The sequence below is a fragment of the Hemibagrus wyckioides genome, linkage group LG25 (genome assembly GCF_019097595.1).
Source record: "Hemibagrus wyckioides isolate EC202008001 linkage group LG25, SWU_Hwy_1.0, whole genome shotgun sequence".
NCBI lineage: Eukaryota > Metazoa > Chordata > Actinopteri > Siluriformes > Bagridae > Hemibagrus > Hemibagrus wyckioides.
Window position 1 is genome coordinate 9,357,948 of NC_080734.1, and position 23,175 is coordinate 9,381,122.

At 38.0% G+C, this 23,175-nt stretch overlaps 2 protein-coding genes across 3 annotated transcripts; one reads left to right on the forward strand and one right to left on the reverse strand.

Moving 5' to 3' along the window:
- Window positions 1-7,124: 7,124 nt before the first annotated feature.
- LOC131345616 (T-cell immunoglobulin and mucin domain-containing protein 4-like) lies at window positions 7,125-15,146 on the forward strand. 2 transcript variants are annotated; one of them, XM_058378571.1, is made up of 14 exons: window positions 7,125-7,252; window positions 9,273-9,614; window positions 9,711-9,770; window positions 10,124-10,189; window positions 10,860-10,919; window positions 11,146-11,211; window positions 11,354-11,419; window positions 11,951-12,010; window positions 12,243-12,305; window positions 12,560-12,625; window positions 13,565-13,614; window positions 13,698-13,773; window positions 13,882-13,918; window positions 14,739-15,136. In XM_058378571.1, the coding sequence occupies exons 1-14, from the start codon at window positions 7,183-7,185 to the stop codon at window positions 14,821-14,823; spliced, it is 1,167 nt and encodes a 388-aa protein (XP_058234554.1). In that variant the 5' UTR covers window positions 7,125-7,182; the 3' UTR covers window positions 14,824-15,136. The 2 variants fall into 2 exon arrangements, with proteins under 2 accessions (XP_058234554.1, XP_058234556.1); XM_058378573.1 differs by lacking the exon at window positions 11,354-11,419 and having other exon boundaries at window positions 14,739-15,146.
- A 140-nt stretch (window positions 15,147-15,286) lies between these two features.
- Window positions 15,287-21,852, reverse strand: tcte1 (t-complex-associated-testis-expressed 1). Its single transcript, XM_058378570.1, has 5 exons — window positions 21,678-21,852; window positions 21,283-21,463; window positions 18,999-19,567; window positions 17,515-17,964; window positions 15,287-17,014 (listed from the first exon to the last, which is right to left on the reverse strand). Exons 2-5 carry the CDS (start codon window positions 21,443-21,445, stop codon window positions 16,841-16,843), a joined length of 1,356 nt encoding a protein of 451 aa, XP_058234553.1. The 5' UTR covers window positions 21,446-21,463; window positions 21,678-21,852; the 3' UTR covers window positions 15,287-16,840.
- Between the last annotated feature and the right edge of the window lie 1,323 nt (window positions 21,853-23,175).

Genomic DNA, 23,175 nt, shown 5'->3' on the forward strand with positions numbered 1-23,175 from the left:
ACCTATTCAATGCATAAGCATCTCTAAAGATGTGCTACTAAGGTTAAGAAGTTCAAAAAGCTAGGCCAGGCAATACGAAACCTGAGGCTGACTAATTTGTCAGGTGATCGGCAAACAGGAAGAAACAAGACAAGACTACATCAGGAAATGTGAAGTAGGTTATGATCAAAGACTGATAAAGATGATCAGATGACAAAGGCCTGGAATCACAAAGTAACAGAGTCCGAGTTATTTAAAGCCGTAGCATTAGTGTGTAGTTGTGTGACTGCAAACAAGTGAGATTCAATAGTAGAGAGATTAGAAACTTGGACATTAAATGGGCATGAATGAATTTATCCATTTTAACTGGTTCCCTTTGAAATGAGTGGCCTTCTATTAAAAGTAATAAATAAACTGGATTTTAATTTTAAAAATTTTTTAATTTTGCAACACTATCTCCCAGAAAGAGTGGAAGTGAAAATAGGTTAAGGGGACTTCTTCTGACGGCCTCATATATACAAGGTCCGATCAAAATGTTTACATGTATTTAGCAGAGAAACACATACAATTTTAATTTAATTTATATGTAATATTTCTGTTTTTTTAAAATTGTTGTATTTTTTGGTAATTTTCCCATTGTTTAATGTTTCATTAAAGTAAATCTGAAAGCCAGCTATTATGTTATGCACTACAAAATTATATGTTCTTATGTATGTTATTATTAAATGTTCAAGATTTCACTGATGTCTGAGGTACAGTCAAATAATTAAAGAAAACCAAAGGCATTTGAGCGCTGAACAATAATCACCAAAAACAGAGCTTGACAGAGATTTGGGGGGTTTTTTATTGGTTTCCTGATGAAGAAAGGTTATGGAGAAATTACACTCGAGTGAATGCATAGATAAAGTGGCAAAAATATGTGAAAGTGAAAACAAAACAAAGTTTAATGATTAAAAATGATACTGATGAACTGTAAAAGCCATGTTTTCATGTAACCTTTATTATTTTAGGAATAAGCACACCGTTTTGCCTGAAAACATCATTCAATTAACAATAAAGTGGCTCATCATAGGAATGACTAGTTTGCTAAAGTATAAATCAGAAGTAATATATCTAACTGTAGAAATTAATCCATCAAAATTGACCGTTAGCTACGATGTGACTTGCTGCCTGCCTGGAACTAATACTATTCTAACCTGGCATTAGCAAAGAAAACAGTTCAATTAGCTAAGTGTAGTCATTTAAAAAATTAGAAAATTTAGAAAATTAGAGCTTACCGTAACATTTGGGGGTAAAGAAGGTGCTAAAAAAATACAGGAACATTTTACTGAGGAAAAGCCCAGGGAGCTCTTCATCAAGATCCACACTGCACTGCACCTCCACAGTGGCTTATCCATCTTCAAACACACACAGATCGCTTAAGGGCAGAAATCTCATTTCAGCTTAGGCTGCTACAGTGAACATGACATTTCCTGAAGGGGACATAAAAAGTTCCTGCTGTAATTAACACAGGTAATAACATTAAGAACATATGACCACTAAATGTATTTCCTTTTTTTCTGAGCCACACATTCAATCTTTTTTCCCAAACATTCAGTGGGACTACATTTACATTTAAATCCACAGCATTTGACACATGCCCTTATTCAGAGTGATGCACAATAATTATTTTGTAGTCTCTATCAATGAATACTGGTAAAATAGGTCATAGACTAAGGATACCATAAATCTGGAGGAAACCTGGGAGGAAATATCTGCACACAAGCACTTTTTTTGTAAAAAGAAACAAACAGGAAAGAAAGTGCTAGTTCAAGTATTTCAGGACGATTTCAGGAAGAGACAGTCAGTGACTCAGCTGTTTGGAAGTTTATTCCACCACCTACACCCCAGAATAGAGAAGAGTCTTCGTAACCTGAGAGATGGTGGGACCGGTCATGCAGTACACTTCATACTGTCATGCAGCTATATATATGTTGTATATACAAACATATATGTTAATAGATACCTGCTTTTACAGTTTCTCTAGTTTGCACATTAAATTTTGTTTTGTTGCACGTTTTTCGATGCTATGTCTTGTGTTGCTTTTTTTGTACTTTCTGTTTCTGCACTGTCTTGTCTTTGCTCTGTTTGCACTTGGTTGCACTTTATATAGCTATCAAACTTTCTGTCCCTAGCTCTGTGTTGTTGTTTCTGTTCTGTATATTGTCTATGTAGCACCAGGGTCCTGGAGAAACGTTGTTTCATTTCACTGTGTACTGTGTCAGCTATATGTGGTTGAAATGACGATAAAGCTTCCTTGACTTGACTTGGATCTGAGGGAGCATGCTGCAGTGCAAGAAGTTATAACAACTTTGAAGTAATTCCATTTTTGTCTTTGTAGGCAAGCATCAGTGTTTTGAATCTGATGTGTGCAGCTACCGGAAGCCAGTGGAGGAAGCACAGCAATGGGGAGGCGTGGGAGAACTTAGGAAAGTTGAAAACAAGTCACGCGGCTGCAATTTGGACAGAGGTTGACTTGCACTCAGAGGTAGACCTGCCAGCAGAGAGCTGTCAGTTGTCAGGACCTGTAGCATATGATGAGCAATAATGTAAAAATAATATAAGGTTTGCCCAGAGGTGGATAGGGTAGCCAACTCAAGTACAAGTAAAACTACTTACACTGACCAGGCATAACATTATGACCCACTGCCTTAAAATTGTGTTGGTCCCCCTTTTGCTACCAAAACACAACAAACTGCAATGAACTGTGTATTCTGACATCTTTCTATCAGAACCAGCATTAACTTCTTCAGCAGTTTGAGCAACAGTAGCTCGTCTGTTGGATCGGATCACACGGACCAGCCTTCTCTCCCCATGTACATCAATGAGTCTTGGCCACCCATGACCCTGTCACAGGTTTACCACTGTTCCTTCCTTGGACCACTTTTGATAGATACTGACCACTGCAGACCGGAAACACCCCACAAGAGCTGCAGTTTTGGAGATGCTCTGATCCAGTCGTCTAGCCATCACAATTTGGCCCTTGTCAAACTCACTCAAATCCTTACGCTTGTCCATTTTTCCTGCTTCTAACACATCAACTTTGAGGACAAAATGTTCACTTGCTGCCTAATATATCCCACCCACTAACAGGTGCCATGATGAGGAGATAATCAGTCTTATTCACTTCACCTCTCAGTGGTCTTTATGTTATAGCTGACCGGTGTATTTAATTAAGTAACAGTAAAAGTAATAATGTTTAAAATTACTTAAGTAAGAGTAATAAAATATCTAATGAGAAGACTACTACTAAGTAGGAAGTTACTAGGACTCATATGGATACAAAAATGTGCAGACTTTTGGAATAAGCGTTTAACTTGATGTTTTAAGAGTGACATATTTGTCATATATCTGGCATGAGAGCATATACTAGAAAACATCTGAACAATCAATTACTTAAAAATACATAATTTAAATACATTTAAGAATAAGATTTTATATTTATTCACAAAAAGTTAAGGATATTTGGCTTTTGGGTGAAATTTATGGAAAATGTAAAAAGTTCACGCTACAGTGATATTATATCAAAAGCCAACAACAGTGGTGGGTATACCACAACAAAAAATGTCTCAATAATTTGTAATGTGCCCTTGACCATCAATTACAGCTTGACAACGACGTCTCATGCTGTTCACGAGTCGACTTATTGTCTGCTGAGGCATGGCATTCCACTCTTCTTGAAGGGCGGCCCTCAGGTCATTGAGGTTCTGGGGTGCAGGGTTACGAGCCTCTACACGGCAACTCAGCTGATCCCATAGGTTTTCTATGGGATTCAGGTCTGGAGAAAGTGCAGGCCACTCCATTTGAGGTACCCCAGCCTCCAGCAGCTGTTCCCTAATGATGCGACCTCGATGAGCTGGAGCATTGTCGTCCATGAAGATGAAATTAGGCCTGTGTTGTTCATGCAGGGGCACAATGACTGGGTTAATGATGTTATTCAGGTCACTGTAACATTCACAAGATGTAGGGCAGTTCAGTATTGAGTAGACACACCTGCTCAGACTGTAACACCACCACAACAGTGGCTGATGCATAGCGCTCTCCTTGACGTCTCCAACATCATTGGCGGCCATCATTTCTGCTCAGCGTGAATTGACTTTCATCAGAGAACAGCACTGAGGCCCACTGGTCCCTCGTCCACCGTAAATGCTCCCTGGCCCGACACCTGTGCCTGGTGGTGTGGTCAGGTACCCTTGCAGGTCGTCTAGCACGCAGACCACGCTGATGTAAACGGTTCTGAATGGTCTGACGTGACACTTGGGTGTCTCTCACCTCCCTTAAATGTGCCTGGAGTTGAGTGGCATTCATCATCCGGTTCCGCAGGGCAATGTTCACAATGAAGCGGTCATCAACGTGGGATGTGGCCAAAGGACGTCCACTTCTATGCCTTCTGTGACTCTTCCAGGCTCTCTGTATCTCTGTCACAACCTGCTGATGACACTCTGACACTCTAAGCTCAGTGGCCGCTTCCCTCTGAGAACATCCTGTTTGAAGCCTTGCAATGGTGAGGTACTGTTGATCAATAGTTAGGTGTCGTCTTGGTCTCATGATGTCAAAATGTGAACAGCATGATGAAGAGGACTGTTTAAATACCAATTCTAATTGAACCAGAAAATTTATTGGTCGATTCATGGATCAAACACCAGTTTAAATTTTCCCATAAAGCACCTTGTTAGAGAACAGCAAGTTATGTAAAAAGTGCTGAAACACTGAACAGTTGGACATGTGCATTCAAAAGTGTAGAGAAGGTCAAATTTAGTTCACCTGTAAAGGTTATAGTGCATTTTAGGTGCATCCTGAAATTTCACCCGAAAGCCGAATATCCTTAACTTTTTGTGAGTAGTGTATATATATTCAGAAATTTGAATAAAATTAACAAAACTCAAAAAATACCATATCAACCATAACGTTTTTAATATTGTTTGCTAGGTGAGCTAGCTAGCTTGCTAAGCGCACAGGTTCTATGGCAAGATATCGTGCGGTTATAATACCGTGCAGCTTTTAATTATTAGTATATATTATTAGTACTTCTTAGCATATCTGACTATGATTGGTTTAGTTCTTGAGGCTGTTGAGTAAGATCACAAACTGTGGTATACATACTGAAGCTTTGACTTTTGTCGTGTGTTTTAGGCCTAAGTAATGAAGCTATAAAATCATATAAAATAAGTAACTGAAGAGGGAGTATTGAGCTCATGTTATCAAGTTCAGGGGTTTTTAATTTATTACTGATGCAATTAAATGTTTCAAATACCTTCTGAAAGACTAATAGATCTGTTCCTCTTTACACTGTTATCTACTATAGCTTTGTAGATAATTGCATACAGAATCTTAAAAATATAAGATAATTAATGTAAAATATAATGTATGTGGAATTAATGTGTTATGCGACTAAGCAAAAAGCTAACTGTTTTGAAACAAATTCAGCCCCTTTCTTCAATGAAGGGTTTGCAGCTATTTTCACTTCCAGTAAGTTTTGGGGCCCTGTTCCTCTTTTTTTCTATAGTCAGTATATAATACATATTTGCACTCTTGAAACTTGGGGGGCCTTCCATTTAACCTTCCACATTCCCTCTAGTTCCTGTTTCATTCCCTGTGACAATACAAGAAGTAAAAATGAAAACATAAAACTCAGAGCCTAATAGTGGAGAACCAAGTGCACTTTAATGTATAAATGTACATTTAAACCTTTTATTAGTATCACATACATTATGTACATTAAATACTTTGCGTACATTCACTGAGTGTTAGTGATTATAACGAAATGTCCTTCCTTATCAAACAGTGCCAAGGTCTCAACTATTGTGACTCAGAGGACCAAGAGCCTTTTATCTTATAATGCAAGTTAATGAAATGTTCTAGTAGCTGCTACTACAGTATTTGGTGATAAGTTTGTGGATAGCAAACCATCAAACACATATATGGATCTTCCCCAAGCTGTTGCCACAAAATAGGAAGTACACAATCATATAGAATGTCTTTGTACGCTGGAACTGAATCTAAAGGGTCCAAACATGTTCTAGCATGCCAATGTGCACACCATGAGCTCCATGAAGACATGGTTGGGTCAGAGTGGAGTGGAAAAACTTAAGTGTCCTGCACAGATCCCTGACCTCAAACCCATTGAACACCTTTGGGATGAACACATTAAATGGCTTGCACACATAAAAATAACTTTATGTACATTATGTAACTCTCAGACATCTGTCCTAACAGTAGTTAATACATAATACAGGGCAGATTGTGTTTATAATGCATATGTTCAATTGTGACTAAAACAGCATCAAAAACAAGTTAATGAACTTCTCTGTTTTTGTGGTGTTGGAGCTGGAAGATTGGGAAATCACAGAATAACAGATATCAGCATTTTCAATGAACTGCTTTTCCCGAATCCTTATATCAAAAACATGCATTTTGGGGTTTTCAGAACATTGATGAAGTTTGGGGAGGAAAAATGGACAGGGCATGATTTACAATGTATGTGTTTAAATCCCAGCCATGATGCCACTGCTAGGCGCTTGGGTGAAACCCTTAACCCCTAACTGTAGACCAGGTTTTGATGGCAGATGATGGTGTAGGATAATGTTTAAAGGATGTGCCACATAAGTGGAATTATTGCTATGGTGCGCATATGCTATAGGTTATACAGTAAATTACAGTTAAGTGGAGGCAGGATGCAACTTGCTTAAGGACCCAATCAAGGCAGTTTGATGGTGCTGGGATTTGAACATACAACCTTCTTATCTATGACTCTTTACTACTGAGCTATTATAACTAGCTTAACTAGCTTACAGTACAAGATATTACAAAACCAGACACTGTTAAATGTTATAATAAGAAATAATGTAATTGATTTTAGGAATAGCATTAAATATAACTATAGGTTATTACAACAGGCATTGACTATAATGGTCTGGTTGTGTTTTATTTTGTCCCTATTATTTAAGTCCTGCTTAAGCATGCATAACGTAACACTAAATACAGACACTACCAAAGTGGTACATAGAGTAGTTTTAAAAATAAATGTAACCTGAACAATAATTATAGCTGGGCATTTGACCACAAGACCAGATACATGATCCTGTGTAAGATCAGGGAGGAAGTCATGTGCACAGGCTGTTCAAAAAAAAAAAAACCGGTTAAAGAGTAGCACTTATCAGCAGAATGCCACATTTCACCATGAATCAGCTTCACTCTTGCATCTCCTCGCTTGTGCTGCTTCTGAGCCTCACAGGTAAGTCTTGCAAAAAGTTAACTAATATATACTAACAATTATGATTATGATTGTAACATGCAGCAGAGTGCCTCTGCTTTTATTTTATTTTTAAAATGACATTTTATAAATTTCATGGTTAAATGATCATCCACGTTTCACCAATATTAAAGGCTTCAAGTATTAAATATTATCTAATTCTATTTTACATGGACATCGATATAGGCTGTTCATAATCTGGTGATTTTTTACATGAAGCAGGAGCCTGCAGTAGAATCAGGATACTGTTAGCAACCATGAATTGAGCTAGGCTTTACAGAAACATGCCAGTATAGTATTTGTATTTGTATACATAGTATATGTATTTATTGGCTGAAAAACAGTGCTTCTCAAGAAGTACTGTTACGTGCTTGATGTTAAAGAGGGATGGTACCGTAACATTTAAGTGAGACAATTGATACTGGATGACGAACAGATCAAAGATGACACTGAAAAGTGGTATGTTTCAGAAGATTTTACTGAAAGCGTTAAAAAGAATACCTAACCCTAACCCCAAACCCTAACCCCTAACCCCCAAACCCTAACCCCTAACCCCTAACCCTAACCCCAAACCCTAACTCCCAAACTCTAACCCCTAACCCTAACCCTAACCCCAAACCCTAACCCCTAACCCTAACCCCTAACCCTAACCCCCAAACCCTAACCCCCAAACCCTAACCCCTAACCCCCAAACTCTAACCCCCAAACCCTAACCCTAAGAGTGTCACCCAAATCGAAGAAATAAGCAAGTGGTTAAATCTGCAATGTTTTCTTGTTGTAAAATAAAACACAATTTTCATTTTGTGCATGAAGTTTTTTAATAAGAATATTTGTTAATATCAATATTTTGGAATATCAGAACTGTAAAGTTGATTGTACATTACATTTTATGTAACACAGAAAAAGTATTGAATTGACTGTTTTAATTATTGAGCCGAACACAATAATTAAACCTCATGTTCTAGCTCCATATTTGGGCCCTTAAAGACCTCAAAGATCTATGTATAAAGTAATAATTCCCAAGTGAACACATCTTTTCTTTTCCTTTGGCTTTTAGAGAAAAAGGGTTTCTCTCTGTAGTATTTCACTACAGGGAAAAAAATCTGTAATTGGACATAAATCATGCTAAAAACTGCACTAAATTAGTAAAATAACTGAAAAGTTCATGGTTCATGTATTACTGTATATGGGCTACATATTACCGAATATAAAAATATACACTCTGAACAAGAGTAATTTGTAATTGTTAACAGAGAATTTCTGAAACATTGTATAGAACCCTAAAATCGGAACCCAATAACGGAACCAAAACATAAATCAGTATTACTTTCTGCATAAATTGTATAATATACTGTAATTCCTCATTTGCAACGTTTTGCCCTTGATGACCTCTGGTAGTTTGGTTGAAAAAGAATTAATGATGATCAATGATGAAACAGCCAAATACGTCTGTATGGAATTTAGATAGCAGTTCTAGTAAAATCTCCCAACTCCTCATTCACAGACCTGAACATGTAAGCCCTTGTTAAGATGTAAAAATAGATTACAGTATCTGTGAGATTTCCTATTTAGAATTGTGAATCCCCATATCTCAAATCAACACATGATATAAGCAATCTCACCCAAGATATATTCATTGTTAATCTTTAGATAAAAGATTTTGTTAATCTTACCCCGAGAGGGTGAATGATAAACCGATAACAACAATGTGAATCAGCAAAGTGATTACGGTTATCACCCATAATATTAGAGCATTCGGGGACATGGTGAGGTTTTGTTTATGTTTATAGATTACAGTAAATCACACAGTGTCCTACACCATGGCAAGTCACAGTGAGTGACATCATGGAAAAATGAATAGAAGATTTAGGATGAGACAAACTTCCATCAGATTAGCCTGATGATTTATTGTTTAAACGTAATTATCAGTTCAATATGTCTATTTCGTGTTGTAATTGTTATAAATTATAAATTATAAATTAAAAACTTCTCCCTCCTTTAGTTTATAGATGTACTGCCACGACTATATACGGCTTTGAGGGTCAGGACGTCACTCTCCCTTGCAAGTATGACTCGGGTTATCATGGTGTATGTGATGTATGCTGGATGAAAGGAAGCATCCCAAGAAATGGGTGTGGTGATCAAATTATTTACGCTACTGAAAAAGGAGTGGTGATTCGAAGCAGTGTGAGATATCAGCTATATGGAAATCTGCGGAGAGGAGATGCCACTCTGACTATCCACAACGCCAGAAAAAGTGACTCAGGAAAATATGGCTGCCGAGTCCATGTCCCCGGATGGTTCAACGATAAAAAATTTGAGGTCAACTTAGCCATCAGGGAAGGTAAAAACACTCACTGCGCAGCCACAGAAATACAGCATTCCTTCACGTCAGCTACTTTGTATTTTGCTTTATTTCATTGTACCCTTTTTTCTTTAGCAAAACCACAGACCTCCACTAGGAGATATGTAACAACTACGACACACATTCCTACACAGGGTAAGACAAAATACGTTTTATATTGAAATACAGACATGCAGTGAAGAATGCTGGGACTACAACTACATGGCATTGCTTTAGAACAACCAACTTTACCATAGACCATTTGTATCAAAACAATTGCCATCATCAGAAATGCATTTTTTCTTTACATGAACAATTTGAGAGGTCTGATTTAATCCAAAGTGAAATACAAGTGAGGCAGAATCCATACTGTGCACAGAGCTGAGCATTTGTTAGCCATTGGTCTTAAGCAAGGATTCAGCAGAGTCTCTTTGGGTGTTCTGGAGTAAACAGTTGGACAGAATCTTCCTGAGCTTCCACTGACAAAACTCTTCCTGTTATTTTGTTAGCACCTGTTTTAACAACGAAACATGTGACAACCCCCTTCCCTGAGCAACTGACCACTAAGCCTACAGGTAGGAAAAAAATAGTAAAGCAGGGTAAGGCACTCAATATTTTATATTAGATTAAATACCACAGTTTATAATTCTGGAAAATAAACTACATTATATTGCCAAAAGTTTGGGGACACCCCTCCAAATCATTGAATTTAGATGTTGTTTATCAGGGGTTGGGTTCGGCCCCTTAGCTCCAGTGAAAGGAACTCTTAATGCTTCAGCATACAAAGACATTTTGGACAATTTTATGCTCCCAACTTTGTGGGAACAGTTTGGGGATGATCCCTGTCTGTTCCAACATGACTGTACACCAGTGCACAAAGCAAGGTCCATAAAGACATGGATGAACAAGTTTGGTGTGGAGGAACTGCACAGAGTCCTGACCTCAACCTGATAGAACACCTTTGGGATGAATTAGACAACAGGCAACATCAGTGCCTGACCTCACAAATGCGCTTTTAGTGGAATGGTCAAAAATTCTCATGAACACACTCCTAAACCTTGTGGAAAGCCTTCCCAGAAGAGTTCAAGCTGTTATAGCTGCAAAGGGTGGAACAACTCCATATTACATAAATGTGTATGTAAAGGCAGACGTCCCACAACTTCTGGCAATAAGTGTATATAATTATAGTTATATATTATTCTGAACATTTAAAATGCACACATATTCTTCCTGTTATTTTGCTAGAACCTGTTTTAACAACGCAGTATGTGACAACCACCTTCCCTGAGACTACTAAGCCTACAGGTAGGAAAAAGAACGGTCTAAACTGGATATTTTCCATGAATTTGTAATGGCAGAATAATTCAAATGAAATCAGAAGCTATACTACATGTATATGAAGATTCGTTACTGAAAAATACCTTAGTCTCTACTTAATGTTTACTCTCTGGTCATAACCTTATAGCAGTCAGCATTCCTTCATATCAGCATGTACACTTCCTTCACTCTCTTGTTACATTTTTTTCCCCAGAAACACTACAGACCAACAGTACCACACTGGGATATATGACTGCTACACCACTCGTTCCTACACAGGGTAAAGGCAGAAAACATTTTATATTAGATTAAAACCCACAGTGCAGAATTCTGGAAAATAAACAACAAACTACATTATATGGCCAAAAGTTTCTGAACATTTATTTAAAATGCACAAATATTTCTTCTTGTTATTAATTTAGGACCTGTTTTAACAACCCAGAATGGTGTAACCACCACCACTGAGCATGTGACCACTAAGCATACAGGTAGGGAAAAGCGTGAAGTTGTTCGTTAGGACCTGTTTTAACAACACAAGATTGTGAATAAGATGAGATGAGATGAGATGAGATGAGAATCTGTAATCACCGAATAAAAAACCCACAAACTACACGTTACTGCTTTAGAACAACCAACCTGGCCAATCACAATCAATCATAATCATTATTTCATTATTTTAGGGATAAAATAAAATAAAATAATATAAGGATAAAATAGTTTAATAATTTATTTAATGATTTATTTTTATCTCTAGTTATTTAGTTATTTTTTTTCATTATTTTTTTTATTTTTCCCCTCTCCTTTCTCTGTTTATCTTCTTTTGTAAAGCTGCTTTGAAACAATGTCCATTGTAAAAGGGGCTATACAAATAAAATTGAATTGAATTGAATTGAATTATTTATTAAAAGCAAAAAATGCAAAATCCAAACTGTAAACAAAGCTGAGCGGTTGCAGAGTCAATGGCCAATACTCAATTCTGTGAATTTAATAAGCACAAAAATTCTTTGTTATTTCATTAGGACCTGTTTCAACAATAACAGATAAGACAACCAGCAGCCCTGTGACCACTAAGCCTGCAGGTAGGAAAACAGTGGCCTTTGTTAAAGTTTTTTCATCTGTAATGATAGAATATTGGTCCATGCTACTGTGTCATGTTCACGTATTAGTATAGTCACTACTGAAATGTCATCTTTTTCTATTTTACAATTAGAGAAGGGAAATGTTTACTACTCAACCAAGAAAATACAGCATTCAGTATTCCTTCATATCAGCACAATCACTACCCCGATTCATTGTAACATTCTTTTCCAGACTCACAATCGACCTCATGCTCTCTGGGACACGTAACTACTACAACACACATTCATTCACATGGTACAGCAAAATGAGTTTTATATTAGATTATAAACATGTAGTGGATCCTTTTTAAAGCAAAAAAGCCCAACCTCCTACAGGGTACTGCTTTAGAACAATAGAAGAATTTATCAAACAAAATCAACAGAAGTAGAGTTTTATTTACATTTATTTATGTAGATCCAAACTGTGAACAAAGCTAAGGAGCAGGATGAATAGTAAATACTCAACTCTGTGAATTTAAAAAGCACTAAAACTCTTCATTATTTCTTTAGGACCTGATTCAACAAAGAAACATGAGACAACCAGCAGCCCAGAGAATTTGACCACTAAGCCTACAGGTAGGAAAAACTGTGGATCTGTAATACTGAATAATTCAAATAAAATCAAAATGTTATGCTTCTTGTCATGCTATGCCATGTTCATGTATTAGAATGTCTGATTTTTCACATTGACTTTTAACAATCATTTATTCAATTTGTGTTAATTAGCTTAAGCGCTTAATTAGCTCTTTACAACACTGGCTTACTTCTATTAACAATGGCTAACATTACAAATTGTTATGGAGAATACACTGATCAGGCATAACATTATGAGCAGTGAGAGGTGACGTGAATAAGACTGATGATCTCCTCATCATGGCACCTGTTAGTGGGTGGGATATATTAGGCAGCAAGTGAACATTTTGTCCTCAAAGTTGATGTGTTAGAAGCAGGAAAAATGGACAAGTGTAAGGATTTGAGCGAGTTTGACAAGGACCAAATTGTGATGGCTAGACCACTGGATCAGAGCATCTCCAAAACTGCAGCTCTTGTGGGGTGTTCCCGGTCTGCAGTGGTCAGTATCTATCAAAAGTATCCTTAAAGTCCGGTAAGGATCTGCTGCTAACATCTTGGTGCCAAATACCACAGCACACCTTGATCTAGTGGAGTCCATGCCTCGATGAGTCAGGGCTGTTTTGGCAGTAAAAGGGGGACCAACACAACATTAGGCAGGTGGTCATAATGTTATGCCTGAACAGTGTATATAAGGCATATATGAATATGATCAGCTTGCTTAGTACTGAATTCGTCTAATAATATAAATAATAAAGTAGAGGCGTTATGTACATAGATTATTCTTCAAATAAAAAAAAGGTTTCGAATCAGACAAGTTATGCAATTATGCATGACTTTTATTCTATTAACAAATGTATTTTTACTGGAAATTAACCCAGAAGATATACAACAGATAGCATTGAAAATCTCCTTACATATCTTATTCCACTTTGTTGACAACAGTTGCAATCACTGAAAATGATCCTGATCAATCTCCTAGAAAAAACAAGTCTGTAAGTATGCATGACATTAACAGATACTGTATTACGGTTTAAATGGTGTCGCTTTGCAGTTGTTAATTCTGAGTTTAATTAAGGTGAAAGACGTCCTTGTAATCTTGGTGCCAGTTATACTGATTTTGCTGGTTTTGGGAACTGCTCTTTTTCTAATATGTGAGTACATGAATTCTACCAACGGACGTCTAACTGTTTCACTGTCTTTTCATTTCTCTCATCACCTTCAGTCTGAGAATTCAATCTAAATAAATTTTCCCTCTTTAGCTAAGTATAACAGAAGACTCAGATCAACACTAGAAATGTAAGTACATTCTCATATAGACATATTTACATATCAGTGGAGCAGTAGCATTTTGTTGATTTCTTATTCTGAGTTATTTAACATACTTTAACATACACAGTCTCAAGTCTCAGGTCTATTCTGCGTTGACTTGGACTTATCTCAAACTTATTGGCATTTATATTTAAGTTGTCTTTATTTGTCACACACACATTACTGCACAGTGAAATTTTTTCTCTGCATATCCCATCCTTGGGGGTTGGGGTCAGAGCGCAGGGTCAGCCATGATGCAGAACACCATGATGCTTGGTGCAGTGATGGGGCTGGAACCCCGATCTTCTGGTCAACAACCTAGAGCCTTAATCACTTGAGCTACCACTGCCCCCAAATCCTTTTCAATATCAAAGAGTGAGTCTTTGACTGAAATTTGTCTCTTTCTTAAGCATTAGGTTCAACAGATAAGGTCTGACAATACGTGAATAATAGGTTGAGAAAAGGTTAAGGGTTAAAGGTTCGACAAACTAGTCGAAGTTTGATCTTGAAAAGGATTTGATGGCTTTTGTTATTGATCTTGGCTCAGTCACTGTTTCGTTTGGACTTTGTCTCGACTTGGCCTTGACTCCATTAAAACTCAGGCTTGATTAAATCTTGTCCTAATTCTGGACTTGATGTGACAGAAATGGGCTGGACTATAGTCCCTGGTACAGATGACATATACGGATCACATTCAGTCTTTTAGGACACATAATATGCAGCGTCTATCTGCTGCCTGGCTTTTAAGTAACATCAAAATCATCAGAGAAAATATTTCTCAAATGTGTTTATAATTCTCTCCCTCCAGAGCCAAGAACTCATCTGCTTTTGTCAGCTACAGCAACTTGGACAACAGCGTGACCCTGCCAATGACCAACACACCTAATAATTAAACACTGAGATTATGACCAGAGATTATATTACAAATTTACATCCTAAAGAATACAGATAAATCTAATTTGTTATAAAACACTGAATTTTTTTTTTTATATCTTTGTTGAATTACTCATTATTTTAATAAACCGGTTATGTAAAAAGGTTCAAGTAACAGGACATAAAATGCAGAATGTTTTTACTTGGTTAGACCATAGTTAGTGAAGGATTTGTAAAAATGTAGAATTTTGGTAAATTTATCAGTTTGTATTTTATAGCTATGACTATGATATAAATGTGATATTAATAAACTATGACTATGATAATAAATGTAAACAAAGCTGATTAAAAACAAAAACCATCTTTCAACAAATTCAACATTCAACAAAAATCATCTTTATTTGAAAATGTCTTTAAAAGATTTTTTTAAAACTTCTGTCATTGGTTTTATGTATGAAGTGAAATAAAAGCATACATTTGTAAAAATGTATGAATGGATATATTTTGTAAGGCATTACATCAGGTCTAAAGGACACACTCTGCTCCTTTCCCATTATATTTGTATTGATATAAGATGATCCAGACTGGCATAACACAAGATGTTAGTTATTAAAAGCACCCTTTAACAGTGATGTTTACATAAGTCCTTAGTACAGCAGGGCAAAATGTTATCCAGGTAATTGTCACTTGAGGGAATGATCTAGCAAAATTCCAGTGAGGAGTCGCTGTAAGATATCAGCATTTATTGCAATTTGTTGTAAATCCTGTCATATGTCACTTCCTGATGTTATTGGAAGGTCTAAATGTGCATGCACATGTGCGCAAGCAGGTATTCATTTGATTCTTATACATACAGATGACCTTATTGTATAACACATATAACTAGAGTTAAGAGGGCATGGTGGGATCAAAACCAGAAAAAAATATGAGATAAAGGAAAACAAAGGCACTAGATAAGCCTAAAATTAAGGCTTATAATCACAGTTTGCAGTTGTGTACACAGACTAATGAGTAGTAACAAACAATTGGTGAGATTTAAGTAAGATTACTTAGAAAACAGGAAATGACATAAGACAGACTTCAAGCATTTTAACAAGAGAATGGTCATATGTGTTCAGTTTACACGTAAACTGTATATACACAATATACACACTGACCAGGCATAACATTATGACCACCTGCCTCATATTGTGTTGGTCCCACTTTTGCTGCCAAAACAGCCCTGACCCATCGAGGCATGGACTCCACTAGATCCCTAAAGGTGTGCTGTGGTATCTGGCACCAAGACGTTAGCAACAGATCCTTTAAATCCTGGAAGTTGCAAGGTGGGGCATAACAAAAATAAGAGGATACTTTTGATAGATACTGACCACTGCAGACCGGGAACACCACACAAGAGCTGCAGTTTTGGAGATGCTCTGATCCAGTCGTCTAGCCATCACAATTTGTCAAACTCACTAAAATCCTTATGCTTGCCCGTTTTTCCTGCTTCTAACACATCAACTTCGAGGACAAAATGTTCACTTGCTGCCTAATATATCCCACCCACTAACAGGTGCCATGATGAGGAGATAATCAGTGTTATTCACTTCACCTCTCAGTGCTCATAATTATGTTATGCCTGATCGGTGTATATAAACTCAAATTTATGTCAGTAGGTGACAACGGTGTCTAAAATAAATAAATGCAAGCAGATGGTTTCCAAAAAAAGCTAACAGATTGGCTGGGCTCATGTGGGCATGCAGCTTAAAGGCTGATAATAACAGCATCTGTCTCCATTCTGTGTTTCAGCCCCTTACTCCTACACCACAGTTTTTGGCTGCAATCTTTTCACAGGGAGCTAAAATACATGAGTTCATTACTAGCACCTGCACAGTAGAATTTATTACAGCCATGTGTTACTATTCACATCAAACTTCAATTCAAACTGAATTGTACTTTATGCATTCAGTACACGTACATAGTGCTCCTAGTGTGGAAAAAAGGCCCTTTTCTCAGTGTGATATTTAACAAATGAGCTGCATCTTATACAGTGGTTTACATGGTGTTTACTATGTCCTGTGTGTGCTTGAGCCGGGCTTTTTCCTGATTGGTGCACAGTACCTCACGGATGCGGTACTCGCTCTCCAGGCTCATTTCAGTGAGGCGAATATCACACTTCAGCAGGCTGCTGTTGTGTGACATCCCTTCTTCTAGGACCTTCCCTCCGTCCTATATACCAAGAGGACATGGCACTTTCATTTGCCTGCTAGTCTAAATGCCAAAGTTACTATAAAAGTGGGATGCATACTAATATAACTTAGCATTGAGCATCCAAAAATCTGAGAGCACTAGTAAAAATACTTTTTAATGATTTCGTTTTCATTACAAATTATATTATTGACAAGAACTTGAGTGAAAAGACATTTTTGGTACTTTTTGGTATTTGGTTTGTCCCCTTATTGCTTTAATGACAACATGCACTTGAACTGGCATGGACTAAACAAAACCTTATGATTCATTTTAGCTAAAATTGTTCAAAATTCAAAGATTTCAGGATTTTCTGTGTGGTCTCAGACTTTTAGACTCCACTATATGTTCCATTGTCTACTATACTATATACGATAGAAAAGGCATCATCTCCTCTATTATATTATTAAGAAACACATACAGTAGTAACAACAAAAACATGTAGATAGTGCACTTTTTAAAAGTAACACAGCAGAACTCACCTTTCCCAGTTTGTTGCAGGATAAGTTGAGGTTTCTCACTGTTGTGTTCTGTACTAAGACCTGTGAGAATGCTGTGGCTGTGGGCTCTGTCATCTCGTTGGCCCCTAAATGAAGGTTTACCAAAGTCTGATTTTTTAGCAAGGCCTGAGCTATGGCTTGGCCGCCTTCATCCCCTAGCTGGTTCAGTCTCAAGTTGAGTGACACTAGGGAGGTGTTTTTGGAGAGGGCATGGGCTAAGGCTTGGGCCCCTTTCCCACTGATCCGGTTGTCGTAAAGGTTCAGTGTCACCAGACAGCTGCGGTTGAGGAGTTTGCTGATGGCTCTCGCCCCTCGATCCCCTATAAGATTGTGTGAGAAGTCGAGCTCCAACAGGGATGGATGATCCAGCAGGTGTTTTACCAGCATGCGGCACTTCTCATCTTCCATGCTGCTCCGAAGGATTCGGAGAACCTGTAAAACAAGACAAACAAACAAACAAACAAACAAACAAACAAACAAACAAACAGAATAAACACAACAGCTCAATTATCATTGGGTAGTGTTGAAATTCAGTCAGTCATTTTAGAGTTGAAATGTAAAGTAGAGCATAAGGGGCGAGTACATCCACAAGACAAGTATCTAAAGGAAGGGCTTAGCTTACCTTAAGCTAACTTTAGAACGATTTTGTATCAAATGTTCGTAAATCTCACCCACTTGAAATTAGTACCACCAGGATGTTTTCCCTGGTGACACGCAAGCTAGAGTACAAGGGAGCGTCAATGGAGGAACGGTCAATTCTGACCACAAAATAGCACTTAGTTGCCAAAAACATCTTGCATGTAAACATAGCTGAGTGGTGGCACAGTAGTTGAAAGCTAAGGCATACTCAGGTCAGGGATTCAAACCCAAAGAGTGGCAAACTGCCACTGTCAGGCCCTTAACCCTCCCTGCTCCAGGAGCACTGTATCATGACTGACCCTGTGCTCTGACCTTCCACACATGCTGAGATATGCAGTGTACAGAGTGAATCTATGCCTGTTTGAGATATGATTAAATCAAAAGAGTTCTGGATAATTGGATCTGATTCCAATTACAATGCACCCTGTGCAATTTTGCACCAGAGATAGACATATTAGGGAGCTGGAAAGGCAACAGAGTGTGCATCACAGAAGCTACCTCCCCAGAGACTCATAAGTACCTAAAAGTAAGCATGCCCTATATGCTTGCATTAATTTTGATTAGTCTTATGGCTTTATGCAAAAAAAATGTGGAAGAGGCAGAAAACACTAGAATAGCATAATTGGCCTCATGCTGCTGTGTCTAGGATGATATAACCAACTGTATGTGTCTCTAATAAAGACCTGTATTGTTTTTCTTATGGTTCTAAACCCTGCTGAAAATGCACATAAATGTGAGATGTAAATTAGGCCTACACTGAAGCAAAAATGATGAAATAGCAGTCAAAGAAAATAGATGGAAGCTGAAATAGAATAATCCATTTAAACCTTTAAGGATTTGCAGGATTTCACAGCCTCAGCCAATGACTGACAGTCACGGAGGGTAAACTGAAACAGATGCCACTCAAAGTTCATTCCACAGTTTTTTACGCCATAAACCAATTGCAGCTCTTCCAGGTTGCTCAGTTTGTCCAGCAGAATTCGGAAGTCAAAGTGATCCATCGAAGGCCCATCAGTATAAAAATCGCTGACTGAATCTGCGCCGTCGCCCTCTTCAAACATCGCCGGCTCCTTAACTGGTGGCAGGAGTTGAGAGATCCTCAGCCGCTTCACATAGTCTCTGCACAGTGGTACAATCTCCAGGACCAATTTGTTGTCAGTCATGTCTGGGATGAAAAGTTCGATGATGTTCTCTAGATGGCGTTCAAAGAACATGCGCTTCCAGCTGTTGCCATATTCTGAGGCATCACACACATGCCATAGGCTCTGACAGCAACGCTTCCAGTAGCCTTCATCGCTGATCAGGTTTGCTGTTATAGTCTGAGGCAGAGTCGGAGGCAGCTTCTCCAGTACAAAAGCCTTATGTTTGGGCAAGAGTTCCTCAACAATGGGATTTTCTGTAAGGAGCATAAGAACAAATAAATGTTAGATTTGTTTTATCACCAAAACTATTAACCGGTCTTAATAAAGTTTCAGTATTACACTTTATGGCCAAAAGTATGTGGATACCTGTGTATTGAATATCTGTTTCCATAACAATGGGCAGCGATAATGTATTTTATCATATATCTTCTTTATAAAATCTCCCTTATAGACTTGGAGCATGGCAAAAGATCACAAGAGAACAAGATGTCTGGTAAGAAGGCTTGACATAAAGTTGGTGCTTGAATTCATCCCAAAGATATTCATTGGGGTCGAGGTCAGGGCTCTGTGCAGGTCACTTGAGTTCTTAAACTCCAAATTTTGTCTTTATGGACCTTTCATTGTGCACAGGAGTATAGTTATGTTGGAACATGTTTGGATCCCTTGAAGGGAAATCTTAATACTACAGAATTCAAGGAAAGTGGATACAATTGTTGGTTTCCAACTTTATGGCAGCAGTTTGGGGAAGAGCCACATACACTGTATTGCCAAAGTTTTGGAACACCCCTCCAAATCATTGAATTCAGGTGTTGTTTTTCAAAGGTTGGGCTTTGCCCCTTAGTAGAGGAACGGTCAATTCTGACCACAAAATAGCACCTAGTTGCCAAAAACATCTTGCATGTAAACATGGCTGAGTGGTGGCACAGTAGTTGAAAGCTCTGGAATACTCAGGTCAGGGATTCAAACCCAAAGAGTGGCAAACTGCCACTGTCAGGCCCTTAACCCTCTCTACTCCAGGAGCACTGTATCATGACTGACCCTGAGCTCTGACCTTCCACACATGCCGAGATATGCAGTGTACAGAGTGAATCTATGCTTGTTTGAGATATGATTAAATCAAAAGAGTTCTGGATAATTCGATCTAATTCCAAGTACAATGCTATTTACAAGGTTCCAGTGAAAGGAACTCTTAATGCTTCAGCACACCAAGACATTTTGGACAATTTCATGCTCTAAACTTTGTGGGAACCGTTTAGGGATGCACAAAGGAAGGTCTATAAAGATATGGGTGAGCAAGTTTGGTGTGGAGGAACTTGACTGGCCTGCAGTGTCCTGATCTTATCACCTTTGGGATGAATTAGAGTGGAGACTGTGAGCCAGGCCTCCTCGTCCAACATCTGTACCTGACCTCACAAATGCACATCTAAAGGAACGGTCAAAAATTCCCATAAACACACTCCTAAACCTTGTGGAAAGCCTACTCAAAAGCTGTTATAGCTACAAAGGTCAGGACAACTCCATATTACATTCATGTGCATGTAAAGGCAGACACAGATTTGGCCTAGCTCGCAGTGCAGTCTCCACTCTAATTCATCCCCAAAGGTGTTCTATCAGGTTGAGGTCAGTCAAGTTCCTTGCTTTGTGCACTGGTGTGCAGTCATGTTGGAACAGGAAGGGGTCATCCCCAAACTGTTCCCACAAAGTTGGGAGCATGAAATTGTCCAAAATGTCTTGGTATGCTGAAGCATTAAGAGTTCCTTTCACTGGAATTAAGGGGTCAAGCCTAACCCCTGAAAAACAACACCTGAATTCAATGATTTGGAGGGGTGTCCCAAAACTTTTGCTTATATAGTGTATAGGTGTGACAGTCAGATGTCAACATACTTTGGCCATGTGCTTGGTAATAAAATGTGCTCAGCAAAAAGAAGAAAAAGAAGAAGAAGAAGAAGAAGAAGAAGAAGAAGATTACCTTCAAAATTTTGCACGATGTGTTCAAGACACAGTTTTGTCAGTGAAGGCACCACAGCTAAAGACCACTCCAGATCTTCAGCTCTGATCCTGCGCAGTTTTCCATGATCTGCCTCGGTGTTAAACTCTTTTAATGGCTGGTTTGTTAACTTGGTCAGATTCATCACGATTTTTGTGTATGCCTGTGACAGACAGACAGACAGACAGACAGACAGACAGAATCACTTGGGATATAATATTACGCAGTAGCTATAGACTTGCAGGCTTCTAATATATAATGTAATGTAAATATACTTTACACCATACTTATCCAAATTATATAAATTAGAAGAAAGTTAAGCAGCTTTTAAACATTCAAAACAAAGGCATTGAGATCTACTTGAGGTGAAACGTTACCTTTGATTGAACGATATCCTAAAAATACGACAGGAATTATATCTGAAAGATCCACTCGTTAACCTTCAGTACGTGTTTAAACGTAGGTTGCTATGGTAACAAGCAGGCACGTGAAAATAGCGCCTCCCGGAAGATTCCCCTGACGACACGCAAGCTAGTGCGCGTGCTACCCCAGTGCTATTCAGAGCGGTGTGTAAAGCAAAACAAGATATCTTTAATATTAGACAATTCTACCAATATTTCTTTATTAGATTATCTTTTAGACAAATATCAGACCATTATTTATAGATATATTTTAAAATGTCAGTGTTAAAATGCTATAGATAAATTCCAGTTATTTTAGTAAAATGCAAATAAATAAATAAATGAATGAATGAATGAATGAATGAATGAATGAATGAATGAATGAATATTATTGGGAGTCAGATTGTTGATTAATTAGAGCCAGTTTAAAATGTAAAAAAAAAAATACAATTTTATTGCACACATTATAAAGGCACAAAGTTTATATTCTGATAGTATTCTGTTTTAACAACAATTCTATTTTAAAAATAAATGCAGTGTAGAAAGTTGTTATAATTAACAACCTTTACACAGAGTTGGTGTTACCTCACCAGTTCCAGCTGTGACTGTTCGACCTGAGTCCTGTAAAGATTATACACACCGATCAGGTATAACATTATGACCACTGACAGGTGACATGAATAACACTGATTATCTCCTCATTATGGCACCTGTTAGTGGGTGGGATATATTAGGCAGCAAGTGAACATTTTGTCCTCAAAGTTGATGTGTTAGAAGCAGGAAAAATGGACAAGCGTGAGGATTTGAGCGAATTTGACAAGGGACAGATTGTGATGGCTAGACGACTGGATCAGAGCATCTCCAAAACTACAGCTCTTGTGGGGTGTTCCCGGTCTGCAGTGGTCAGTATCTATCAAAAGTGGTCCAAGGAAGGAACAGTGGTGAAACGGTGACAGGGTCATGGGCGGCCAAGGTTCATTGATGCACATGGGGAGAGAAGGCTGGTCCGTGTGATCCGATCCAACAGACGAGCTACTGTTGCTCAAACTGCTGAAGAAGTTAATGCTGGTTCTGATAGAAAAGTGTCAGAATACACAGTGCATGACGGGTCAGGGCTATTTTGGCAGCAAAAGGGGAAACAACACAATATTAGACAAGTGGTCAATATTATGCATGGTCAGTGTAAATGTGGGAGTAAAACCTAAATATTATATTATATTAATAACATGTTAAATAATAAAACAAGTCTTTATACAATACACACTCTGGGCAGGTACATGGCTTTGGATATGTACCCAGTAATTACACTCACCTAAAAAGATTAAATCAACATAACCTCAAATAATTTCACATTTACCTCACCTTTTAGTTAAACAAACACATAGCTAGATCAGTCCCCTGCTGAAATGCAGCTTAGTTGGAACAGTTACCAGGTGCCAAAACAAAGGCCTGGTCAAGCTGGAAGAGAACCTTT